Raw genomic sequence first — 13,336 nt, forward strand, 5'->3', positions numbered from 1 at the left:
AAAGTAAATGTCACACTAGTGAGTAGACGAAGCAATACTTTCTTGTTACTCTTGAGTTGGAATGACTGTGAGTGGATGCTGTTATGCTTGTTTTGGGTGTGAATGAACACAGATACACACACACACACACACACACACACACACACACACCGTCACACACACTGACACACGCACACACGCACACAAACAATTAAACTCTGCTTCAGACAAAAAAAGTCGTTTCATAGTATAATTTTTTCTCTCTGTGGTTGGTACAAACCAAAGCTAAAGTGCGCTTTGGAATAGCAAAACAAAGGTTCGCGTTTTTGAAACAATATTTTTCACTTCTTTTATACAATGTACACATGTATTCTCATGAGTATGAATGCTCATCATCTTTAAATACAACAAAGAAACAGAGAACAAAAAAGATGATACAGTTTCCCAATACAACGTCCTCACACAACAGCAAACTAATAAATTATTGTATCACAAAAACAACAGCAAGAAAAAGCGTTCAAATAATGCTTAAAAGCGCCTACCCACTATTTCAAAGCTTTCACGAAGAAGGTATGATGAGTAACGCAGCCGAGCTAAATCTAATTGCGTAATGAAGGTAAAAAGTGAAACACGGTACAATATTGCGTAAACCAACTGTACAGCTTCAAAGTAAAACAATAAAAACAAAAACAAAAAAGGCGGGTCAATAATGAATAAACGTGACAGAATCTTTCATTAAAAAAACACACCTCCATGTTTCGTACACTTTTCATCCGAATACTTGTCTCATTGAGAGAAATATAATTGAGACGGGTATGCAGAATAGTTCTTCGAGTTCCGGCGGAGAATACTGCTGAGTGATTTTTTTTCTCTCTCTCTCTCCCTCTCCCCCCCCCCCCTCTCTCTCTCTCTCTCTCTCTGTTTGCTGCAAACATCCCCAGATCGGGTTTTCTCTTTTTTTCGATAAACGTCTTTGATGACGTCATATCCGGCGTTTAGTGAAAGTTGAAGCGGCACTGTCACGCCCTAATTTTTTTTTATCAAATTGATTGACATTTTGGTCAAGCAATCTTCGACGAAGCCCGGACTAAGGGATTGCATTTCAGCTTCGAGGCTTAAAGTAATTAATGAGTTTTATAATTCAACATTTCAACATTCTAATCAAAAATAAAATTTGAGTTATCGATCAAAAAATGATTTTTTCTCTTAATTATTTTTTTTAATCATTTCCTGAATCCAAAAATAGATAGATATGGCATGTGCCATGTTTACTCTGAAAGCCATACTTACAATTAAATAAGATAGGTTAATTAGGCAATACGTTTGCATGCTTCGCGGAGACGAGCTGGACTTCGGGTTTAGCCGACATGTAGTCCCGGTTTGGCTGTTTTGTGTTGGTTGCTCTTTTAGTTTTAGCCCGACAGATTGACTAAATGGTTTTATATTGCTTCAAGCGTGTGGTTGGCGTGTGGTTTTACAATTAGCAGGTGGATTTCAAAGACTCCCAAAACCAATGGGGAATATGAATATTTCGGCGGTTTAAAGATGCATACATACACACGCAGTGTTACGCAAATGTCATTTGGTGGCAAAGCACGGTCACTGATACGTGAAATGTCTTGCTGAAGGTGGCCCGAGGATATCACTGAAAGTTGGTTGTAGGTGGTCTTTGGCACAATGTTCTCACATGGTTCTATCACCGGAATGCAGATGTGATTTTCAATTCTGGAACACAATCACCGCATCCCCTCTGCAAAATACTGCTGAAGTTTGTACGTTAATTTCTCCTGCACTGTTTTCAAGGTGAAATGAGCAATAGGCACAACGATGCATCGAGGTCCCGTGACGAGCACATGGTTTTCGAAAACGGCCGTGGATGACGTCCCTTGACCGGAAGTCGTCTGGTCGCTCGTTACAGAGGAAGTGTTGTTGTCTCCAATGAAGGTGTGGTGGTCGTCCTTGGTGATGTTTTTGGTATCGTCTGCCATGTCGTCTGTGGGACGGTCACCACCATTCCGTGGAGATTCTGTGGATCTGTGACCTTCTTTTATGTTTGCTGAGTCGCTGTAATTGCTCGTTGCTTCATCTCGTGAATCTCTTCTACAGCGCCATGTAAGCTTGACTATTGAATAGAAATTAAAATGTGCTTAGAATGCGTTGATCTTTTAAAGATACAATCAGAATTACATATCGGGATAATCTGACTTAACACACGCACGCACGCACACACACACACACACACACACACACACACATACACACACACACTCACACACACACACAAACACACACACACACACACACACACACACACACACACACACACACACACACATACACTGACAAACATCCTAGGTACAATCACTGATTACGGGAGCTCACAATAATGTACTAGCAACTGCTTTACACATGCACAATCGCACCAAACATACACCACGACATACACGCCTGCGCATCCAACTTGCATAGTACTCATGGCAAAAGACTGTCGACAGGTTGACTGCAAATGACGTGTAACTGATATATTAATTAACTGAAAAGGCTATTCAATGAGTTAGCTAATTGTTCATTGAGTCGTCGCATAGGACTTTCAGCATAGATGGATGGAATGATCGACATGGCAGGGAGGGACACGGGTCAACTTCATGTGCAGACTCAGAGACGGTATTTATGTTCCAGCCCCGTGTCACCACAGTAGCACGTAAAAGACCTCGGTCATTCTGCCATCAGTGCAGGTGGCTGATTACACTTTAACACGCACACACCTGGGTGGCACGACTCTTGTTGCTGCTAGCTTTCTATTGGGAGGTAGCGACCCGAATTTACCAGCATTGGGATAATCGAGGACATGAAATCAAATTAAATTAAAATTAAATTAAATTAAATCAAATGGTTTATTCATAACTTGTGGAACCCCTCTGGTTCGCGAATCATCCCCTTAGTTTCGCATGCGACTAGGGACTTCTGTGGTATAACTATCGGCACAAGTGAATGAGAACTACTAGTTTGATCCACGAACGAAAATTAAGGGGCTTCAGTATTGTCCGTCAGGGCTTGAAATGTCTATATTGGACATGACATATTATTAAAAAAAAAATTAAAAAAAAAAGTGAGGGGGGCAGGCTGGTAAACGGGAGGATGACGGGAGTGGGTGAGATAAATGGTTAAAGGTTACAATTAAGACTTCGTAAAATAAGTGTCATGTATCACCATGTTTTTTATAAGTTTTTGGGGTCCACATACGTATTTTCGGGGGAGGGACGATAAAACAGCAGTTTATTTCAAGAATCACAATATTTTTTCAAATTGTAAGAGGAATATTTATAATATTTCCTTTATATACGTTGACTTCCTAGGGGAAGGACCATTAAAAACATGGACTTTAATTCAATTTTAGTTTCGTTAAAAATTGATAAGACTCAGGACCACCTGTTAAAAAGTTTAACAGTGACAACATTGTGAGAGAGAATATAAAGAACATGCGCAAACACGTAATACTGATCCACTTCTGCTATCGGTCTATATATAAGTATGATTATGTAACTCACTGCTGAGAACTGACCTTTAAACATGTTGCCCGCCGGTGTGATGTCAATGACGACGGTGCGAGTAGAGGGGTCACAGGTCAAGGTCGCCACAGACTTTACCGTGAAGGGCACCTTCTCTTCCCACACGAACTGGGTCCTTCTCCTCCCTCCCTCCCCCTCCGTCACATTATCCACCACAATCGCCGTCCTGCAATGAACAGGAAGAGAGAGCTTACATACAATTGAACTTGGGAACAGGTAAAAACACACAAACACGTTGGCGGGCAAGAACACACGCGCGCACGCACGCACTCTCTCTCTCTCTCTCTCTCTCTCTCTCTCTCTCTCTCTCTCTCTCTCTCTCTCTCTCTCTCTCTCTCTCTCTCTCTCTCTCATGCGTATACGGAAACACACGACATGTGTGCAAACTTGAATTGACGCGCATTCACGGACATACAAAATGAATGCTCCCTCTCCTTCTCAGTCTCTCAAAAACACACACACACACACACTGACACACACACACACACACACACTGCCACACACACATATACACACACACACACACACACACACACGGGCACAGCCACACACACACACACACACACACGCACGGATCAAGCACCACACGGCATGTACACTGGCTTAAAGACTGATAAAGACGCCCGTTCAACAGTATAAATGCTTTTGACACCGAATTTCCTTTACAAAAGCGTTTCACTGAGCGGCGTGGAGTGTGCAGAATCGTGTGCCTAATACTCGTCCTAGACACACGATACTTTTGTGTTGGTTAATGGCCTGGGCGTGAAGCATTGAAACCCAGCCATGCGAGGCGCATGTTTCAACTGATGATAATCACTGCAAGGTAAACGATAAAAAAGAGGCAAAGGGTGGAGCTGTACAAACCTGTAACGATAATTTTACCCCTGCACATGTCAGTGGAAAGCATTCGGATACAGAACGTGACTTTGGTGATACTTTGTACGTTTTTGTCAGTTTACGCGTGGTTTCACCGATTAGCCTTCTGCATCCATAACATGTTTACAATTCCTACGGTCTATTCTCTGTTTGCGTATTCTCTGATAAGCTGTGTTTAGGAACAAAACAAAACAAAGAACTTAAATAATTTTTTATGATTTGAAACTTTGTTTACAAGCCTTTGCACAAGACGCTTCCTCCCAAGAACAATCAGGGACTGGAACGAGACCCCTTCATCCCTCCTCCTCTCACACCCCCAGGCCCCAGACTCCTGCATTGCGCAGGAGTCGAGTTCCTGCATTGTGCAGGAACTCCCCAGCCCCCAGTAGATTCTAGCTAGGCTTTTTTTTTTCTTTTTTTTTTTCTCACTCTTTGGAATCTGCAACCCTCCACAATGTGACATAATGGTCAGCCTAAATGACCGTGGTCACAATATGGAAGAAGAAGAAGAAGACCGTAGGATAATTACACTGTCAAATTCAATTACTCAGCTGCACAGTATTCAAGATCAACAACAAGAACAGATTTTTTATTGTATGTTTTTGCAGAAATGTGCATTGTGTGTGCATTCTTGACAGTACATGCACGGATGTTGCTATGATTAATATTCTTCGACAATTTTGCCAAAATTGACATGAAGGATTCGGCAATTTGTTTAAGTTTGAGTCAGATCTTAGTGTCACCCTGTCGGCTCGGATCCCACTGTGAGAAAGTTGTTGGTGATTTAACATATGTGTAGGTCGCGTTTCGTCGACTGCCCATGCAGCGACGACAAACGAAATCATTTCTGGCGTTTACATGGAGGGTTCGTCCCAGTAGCTAGTCTTCGCATTACCGACACTGACGGGCCAAATTATACGATAGGTGCGAATGTCAGTTGTTAACTCGAACAATGGTGCTTTTTGTTGTTGTAGAAATGTAGCTGAATGACTTTACGTTGTCGGCTGTATCTCATTTGCCACTAAAGTTTGCACATATGTGTCGAAAGAAGAACCTTTTAATCGTCTTGGCGTTTCGCAAATAATGAGATATTTGATCATTTTCTAGAAGGAAATATCTAAGTAGGTGATGATCTTAGTCAATCTAAAGGTTCCGTTTTCCATCCATATGTGACCCTCCACCACGGAATGAGTCGCATGTCACCTTTGCATGATTTTCATATTTTTACATTTGCCTAAAGAGTTGTTCATGTTCTATCCAATGGTGAAAACCGTTTTAGAAAAGAGCGAAAACTGTTTGAGTAATAAGCCTGTGACTAAGGTGACCCTCACACTGTTACTAGACACTCCCCGGACTTATATGAAGCTAAGCGCAGAACCGCGCGAGGTGACATGCGACCCATTTCGTGGTGGAGGGTCACATTAATAACATGTCCAGCATTGATGTTTTTTGATACTTTCCATTTCAGAAAAAAATGCTTATGTCGTGCCCCCTCCCTCTTCCCCTTTCTAAATAGCAAATTCAGATCGATTTTCTTGGTTCTGTTTTGTCACACTTTTTTTTTCTTTTTTAAAGTAGGTTTTCACTTGGAAGATCAAAGGACAGCTTCCAAAAGTCCATTACGAGGGAGGCAGAAACAATAGCTGAAATGTTCAACCTCTCAAGTGGCTCGCACTTTCCCGATAAACTTGATATCCTGTCTGCACCCGATGCTTGCAAAGAAAGAAATAAACAATTTATGTAGTGTCTAGACACGAAAGTTTCTCCGCACCTCAACATTTGGTGTACATACAAATAATAATAACAATTGAAAAGGGATTAAAAAGATGACAACGCACATGGGGTCCAGACACAGTGGGGTACGTGGGTGTGAACAATCTTGAAAATAGTCAGAAAAGCTTTCTTCTTCTTCTTCTGCGTTCGATGAGAAAAGCTTTCTAAAATAAGATCTTTCAATGTAGCATGTCTCTTTGACATTATGAAATCTAATTTTATACCGAGTCGACCTTTAAGACTTTGCAGAGTTTTAAAAAGTAAAACACTTATTAGAAAAACACAAACTGAACTGACTGTAAGATGGGTGCAAATGGCGCAGTGGATTACTTCGACGCCGGTCTCCCAAGCGGAAGGTCGTTAGTTCAACTTCCCCTAGGTTAACAAAGTAATACTATTTAATATATATATATATATACCTCTCGCTATCCTTATTTGCCTATAATCCCCTCAAAAAAAGAAAGAAATTAAAAAATAAAATAAAAATAAATAAAAACTTCAAACTTGAAAGCATCTGATGCTAATTTTTTTCAACAGACGGAGGTGTCACATTACGATTAATATGATTCAGAATGTCTAAATTGTGTATCTGTCGTATCTGGTCGACTGGTGTCACGTTTTGCCACTTGATATAAAGTAAGGTAGTAAAAGCTACTTATCCCGCGCCCCTCTTGAAAAACACAGTGGTGACGTTTTTAACCAAGCCAAAGCATGTAAACACACACACACACACACACACACACACACACGCACGCACGCACGCACACACGCACAGACACACACACTACACAAACACACGCACACACACACACACACACACACACACACACACACACACACACACACACACGCACGCACACATACACACACACACGCGCGCGCGCGCACACACGCACACACACACACATACACACATACCGAATTACTGCAACGCAATCACGATTGAAGGTCATGACTTAACATCGCAAGCTACAGCACTTGTCATAAGCCTGCCACGAAGCTACGCGAAAGATCTTTAAAACAAATAGGATTTTTCCATCATGTAATCTCCGCCAGAGTCAACACAAGATTATAACATCATTAGGTTATAGGCATACTCATTTATGCACCATGTGACTTTTAGGCTTACTCAAAACAGGGTTTCTGCATCATGTGACTAATCTTACTCACAACAGGGTTTCTGCATCATGTGACTAATCTTAGTCAAAACAGAGTTTTCGCATCATGTGACTTTTAGTCTTACTCAAAACAGAGTTTCTACATCCTGTCATTTTTAATCTGACTCAAAACAGGGTTTCTGCATCGTGTGACTTTCAGTCTTACTCAAAACAGGGTTCCTGTATCATGTGACTTTTAATCTTACTCAAAACAGGGTTTCTGCATCATGTGACTGTCAGTCTTACTCAAAACAGGGTTTCTGCACCATGTGATTTTTAGTCTTACTCAAAATAGGATTTCTGCATCATGTGACTTTTAGTCTTACTCGAAATAGGATTTCTACGTCATGTGATTTTCAGTCTTACTTAAAACAGAGTTTCTCAGTGCATCCTGTCACTTTTACCCTTACTCAAAACAGGGTTCCTGCATATTGTGGCCTTCTGTCTTACTCAAAACAGGATTTTCGCGTCATGAGATTTGAGGCCACACTCACGTTTTAGGATGAATGATGTTGAGGTTCTGGGGATCACTCAGAAAAGTGTACAGCTTCCCTGGCTCCACGCCTATCTCGCGAACTGGCAGGTGTATGTGTTGACGACTTGTATCACACAGCCACAACAGCACCACTGCCGACAAGCCTACCACAGTCGCTACAACGACTTGCGTCGTCCATCCTGCGTCATCCGTCTCCATCTGTCCAAGCAGATTGTTCTGGTTGAAGACAAAATTGAGGACATGGAAACTACTTCAATATAGTTGCTATAAAACGAACGAGAAAGAGACAGAGAAAGGGGAGGGGCGGGAGAGAGAATGAGGGGAGGGGGGAGTGGGAGAATAAGAGAGAGAGAGAGAGAGAGAGAGAGAGAGAGCGAGAGAAGGAGGGAGAGAGGGGGGAGGCTGAGAGGGGAGCAGAGAGAGAGAGAGAGGAAGAGAGAGATGGAGAGCATGAGAGAGAAAGAAGGAGAGAGAAAGAGAGGAGGAGAGAGAGAGGGGGGAGAGAGAGAGAGAGAGAGAGGGGAGGGGGAGAGAGAGATAGAGAGAGACAGAGACAGAGAGAGCGAGAGAAGGAGGGAGAGAGGGGGGAGGCTGAGAGGGGAGCAGAGAGAGAGAGAGAGAGGAAGAGAGAGATGGAGAGCATGAGAGAGAAAGAAGGAGAGAGAAAGAGAGGACTGGAGAGAGAGGGAGAGAGAGAGAGAGAGAGAGAGAGAGAGAGAGAGAGAGAGAGAGAGAGAGAGAGAGAGAGAGAGAGAGAGAGAAGTCTGAAGTCTGAAGTCTGAATGTTTTAATGAGTAGGCCTTGGGCCCTTTTCATGGAGATGAGCACATCTCAAGCACCAGCATACAAATGCACATAGTAAACAAAAACAAGAACATCCTACTAGTATCGCCCTGTTTCGTTTACGGATTATGGATTACGAATGGAAAGCGCCTTCATGACAAATGTAGACAAGAAGAGCAAACGCTCGATCGAGTCACTTTCGCAGTTCTGAATATTATATGAGGCATCAGATGGACAGGAAGAAATTGCTATTCACAACACAATGAGTCCCGTTCACATAAAATTTGAGCCCGGTCACTTTTATAGTTTCCGAGAAAAGCCCAACGTTAAGTTGTGTGTTGCCGAACAGAAAAGGCTAGTTATCTCCCTTGTTTTTCTGATAACGTTCGTAAAAGGCTACAGATGTAAATACTTTGATGTAAAGAATAATCCTACAAAGTTTCAATCACATCCGATGAACTTTGTCAAAGATATAAAATGTCTAATTTTTCCTTTGACGCTGACCTGTGACCTTGAAAAAGGTCAAAGGTCAACGAAACCATCGTTAAAGTGTAGAGGTCATTGGAGGTCACGACTAAACAAAATATGAGCCCGATCGCTTTGATAGTTTCCGAGAAAAGTCCAACGTTAAGGTGGTGTCTACGGACGGCCGGCCGGCCGGACGGCCGGCCGGACAGACTAACACTGACCGATTACATAGAGTCACTTTTTCTCAAGTGACTCAAAAAACGTAGCAATAGCGGCTTACTAGTGTTTGAAAACAGCATGGTTAATTTAAACAATGATTGGATTCTAGTGTATTTTCGTGGAATATAATAGTCTCTTAACTCAGCATATTTAGGGCATACTAAAACAAAGTGGACTTCATCTTCAACACTGCCACAACAAAATGGACAAGATAAATCAGCGGAGGTTGCATTTAAATTAAAGCGAAATCGATGCACTTTCAGAGGAGATACTCCCAATCTAAGTCCAATCAGAAGATTTCTAGCTTTAATATGTTTCAAATCACTTAAATAGTTGGATAATGTTAGGGTTGATTTGAAGGTTCTGTACAGAGAGAAACGGTCACTTCCTTGTACATTTTCAAGCCAGGTTTGCTTATAGGATGAAATAAGTGTTTCTTTAAATGCTGTTAGGAACGCCCTCTCATCGCCAACACCTTGGTTTTCCCATACTTCATCAAAACCGTACATGTACAGAGAGTAACAGATCGAGGAGGCCCATGTTTTCTTATTTTGTTCATGGAGATATTTCAGCATTGTATACGCCTTGCTCGGAAGGCGATGATGTGGCATCCTCAATATACGTAGCCAAAAACGAATGCATTTAACAAAGCTGTTTATAAACAAGGGGTACCTTCCCGTTTCTCCATAGACCATAGCATTTGGTGTTCTCATACTCGTATTCAAAAAACGTTTAAGTGCGAATAAATTAACTCTCTCTATAGGTGTATGGTCTGCTTCAACCCCCCAAACTTCGGCACCCTATGACAGCATCGGTTGAATCTGTGCGTCGAAAAGCTTGAAAAAAATAGCTGGAGATCTGTCACCCAGTTGCCATAAACATTTTAAAATACCAATGACTCCCTTTTTCCCTTTTGCAGCAAAATCATTAAGAGTGTGAGAGAAGGACAGGCGTGTAGACAACCATACTCCTAAATACTTATACATGTTCAAAACGCTCATAGGATGTCCACCATACACCCATCTTTCTCGCATGAAAATTCCTTAAAACCACTTAGCAGATTACATAAAAGATCGCTAAAAGTAGTATTACTAAAGCACACTATTCTCACAGAGTTAGATAAAATTAGGGATCCTACCTCTAAATTGAAGGCTGCTTTTTTAACAAAGAAACCCTTATGCATAAAATTATATCCAAAACTTTACCCCAAACCATTTGTTCAAAGTTCTTTTTGACGAATTCACACAATCTTAAGAAATTTAACACTCCTCTTCCTACGATAGACATATTTAAGTCTAGTCTAGTTTATCCAGGTGGCCGTCTCTGGAACGCTCTTCCGAATGCCCTATGGGAAGCTACCAGCACAGATTCTTTCAGAAACAAATATATATCCCATTTAATGAAAATAGTATATTCTTGATTGTTATGTTCTTTCGGACACAGTCACTCACTTTTGATTTATAGTTTTTGTTCACGAAATTATGATGTTCTGCATAATACCCATCGTCTTGCAGAGTTGATGTACTATTGCACAGTATTCTGAATTTAATTTAATTTGCAAATTTTGGCTTTGCACCTAGTCATAAACATTTATAAACTACACTATTTTTATATAATGCGCTTATGTACATAAACTTATACTATTTCACTAATTATGTATTTGTGTAGTTATTATAGTAGATTTAGTCCCTCTTTGGGGCGAGGGCCAGATGCAAAAAAGTATACCTATGCTTATTCTGTTACCCTCGTGAAATAAAGAATTGGTATTGTCATTCTCTCTCTCTCTCTCTCTCTCTCTCTCTCTCTCTCTCTCTCTCTCTCTCTCTCTCTCTCTCTCTCTCTCTCTCTCTCTCTCTCTCTCTCTCTCTCTCAGCTTCAATCCAATCCAATCCAATCTCTCTCTCTCTCTCTCTCTCTCTGTCTCTCTCTCTGTCTCTCTCTCTCTCTGTCTCTCTCTCTTTCCAATGTGTACTGTTTTTATGTATTATGTTTTTGAGTGTGGTGCTGCGCAATTTATTGTAATACCGTCAGCAGGGGCGGACGAGGGGGGGGGGCACAGGGGGCACGTGCCCCCCCTAAAAAAAAATTTAAAAAAAAGAAGAAAAAAAAAGATTTTTCTATGCTGATTCCATAACCATTTCTAAGTTCAAATGGCACCAGATGGCACCATTTTGCTTCTTTGGGCAAAAAAAAATTTCCGGGGGGGCATGCCCCCGGACCCCCCTAGCAAATTCGGGCGCTTCGCGCCCATCACATTCACTTTCGATTCAAAGTGCCCCCCCCCCCCCTTACAAAGCAACTGATCCGCCCCTGTTCAGACTGATGTTTCCGCAACAGAGGTGTGCAAACCAAATATAATGAGGAAATAAACACTTTCACACCGCCCTTCGTCAGAGAACATATCAAGGGACTTAGGTACTCAAGTGATACAGAAAAGTTCAAACTTCACACTTTGTTGTGTTGCGCCAATTCAAACTGTCTTCCAATGACAATTAGATACAAAACTTGAAACCCCCATAGGGCTGCAGCGATCCCAAAAAATGTTAAACTCTCACAGCAAAGCTTCGATCTCGGCGCAGATGTTGTGCATCATTTTGTGTCAGTGTGAATATAATTATGCTGGACAGTCAAATACAGGTAATCATACTGCTAACATTGACAGGCTAAACTAATTATCAGGATTAAGGAGCATATTTGCGTGAAACATCGCACAACACTAATGCCTATATCAAAGTACGTCTATACGCATTCGCGTAAATACCTTTTGCGTTAAACCTCGGATTCGTTAATATAATAGTCTCATTTTATGCTCGAGTACGGACCCTTATTGTCAAATAATGGGGCGGGGATGTAGCTCAGTCGGTAGCGCGCTGGATTTGTATCCAGTTGGCCGTCCTCGGTGTCCGAACGCCCCCGTGTGTACACGCAAGCACAAGACCAAGTGCGCACAAAAAAGATCCTGTAATCCATGTCAGAGTTCGGTGGGTTATAGAAACACGAAAATACCCAGCATGCTTCCTCCGAAAACGGCGTATGGCTGCCTAAATGGCGGGGTAAAAAAAACGGTCATACACGTAAAATTCCACTCGTGCAAAGAAAAAACCACACACGAGTGTACGTGGGAGTTTCAGCCCACGAACGCAGAAGAAGAAGATGACAGGGGGCATTTTCAGAAGCAGCCGTGGCCACAGTAGTACTAACCTCTAAAAATACCCACGAAAACGGCTCCCTTGGTGACTGCATGGGCAGAAAACGGCTACACGCGCAAACACATTAGACGAAAAAAAGAGCTTTATTCCACGAGAATGTATCCATCAAACAAAGTTTTCAACTGTGGCAGAAAATGGTAAAACTAATAACGGACTAATTCCTTGCATGACTAATAAGAAGCACTGCTTACCGCGATGTCACAGCCAACTGCACCGACGGAGAGCGTCTTCACACTGAAATGGTATTGTACACTGTCGCCACTTAGCTAACTCACTGGCAAACGCTTTATCCGTTACCTGATACGCTCGACTCGTGAAAGAGAACCACGGTCGGTACTCGAGAGAATATGCAGTGTTTGGGTTGCTAAACTGTCGGTTTAGTCTGCTTTTATTTGAAAACCCATTCCAACCCCCTTTTCAGAAAAGGCTCAAAGCGTGTGTAAAAATAAGCAGTGTCCACAACAAAAGTCTCACCTTAAACAAATTTTGTCGTCAAAGCGGCAAGGGACAAAAGATGTATGAGCTAAGGACTGTGTATTCACACACTCTATTGAAGCCAGCAAGGCTGAAGCTTACCGTAGTCCCCAAGCGGCGTGTCCGGAGTCGTTTTCATTGAAAAACGACTGTCAGCTCGGGTTTAAGCTCTTAAACAAACCTTCGCCACCGACGGACCAAAAGCGGGATCGTATTTCGTATCTCACGCACCTTGCTAGTCCGTGAGTCAAGATAGGATGCAGTCAGCAGACGATGGGTCTACACCTACACTTACTGCGAGCGGGAAAGGAAAACGTTGGTTAACCATAGTGA

General features: G+C 42.0%; 1 protein-coding gene across 1 annotated transcript; it reads right to left on the reverse strand.

The window, feature by feature from the left end:
* Positions 1-214: 214 nt before the first annotated feature.
* On the reverse strand, positions 215-13,128 carry LOC138977648 (uncharacterized). The gene is made up of 4 exons (XM_070350373.1): positions 13,106-13,128; positions 7,849-8,048; positions 3,542-3,714; positions 215-2,101 (listed from the first exon to the last, which is right to left on the reverse strand). Exons 2-4 carry the CDS (start codon positions 8,046-8,048, stop codon positions 1,716-1,718), a joined length of 759 nt encoding a protein of 252 aa, XP_070206474.1. The 5' UTR covers positions 13,106-13,128; the 3' UTR covers positions 215-1,715.
* Between the last annotated feature and the right edge of the window lie 208 nt (positions 13,129-13,336).

The sequence above is a fragment of the Littorina saxatilis genome, linkage group LG1 (assembly GCF_037325665.1).
Source record: "Littorina saxatilis isolate snail1 linkage group LG1, US_GU_Lsax_2.0, whole genome shotgun sequence".
In the NCBI taxonomy this organism is placed as follows: Eukaryota; Metazoa; Mollusca; class Gastropoda; order Littorinimorpha; family Littorinidae; genus Littorina; species Littorina saxatilis.

What these genes read in the sequence shown, in the direction of transcription:
- LOC138977648 (XM_070350373.1), bottom strand. Translation starts at nt 8,048, where the DNA reads ATGGAGACGGATGACGCAGGATGGACGACGCAAGTCGTTGTAGCGACT. An exon ending in AACATCATTCATCCTAAAAC is followed by an intron (nt 3,715 to 7,848) that starts GTGAGTGTGGCC and finishes TGTTCATTGCAG; the next exon opens with GACGGCGATTGTGGTGGATA. An exon ending in GGCGGGCAACATGTTTAAAG is followed by an intron (nt 2,102 to 3,541) that starts GTCAGTTCTCAG and finishes TCTATTCAATAG; the next exon opens with TCAAGCTTACATGGCGCTGT.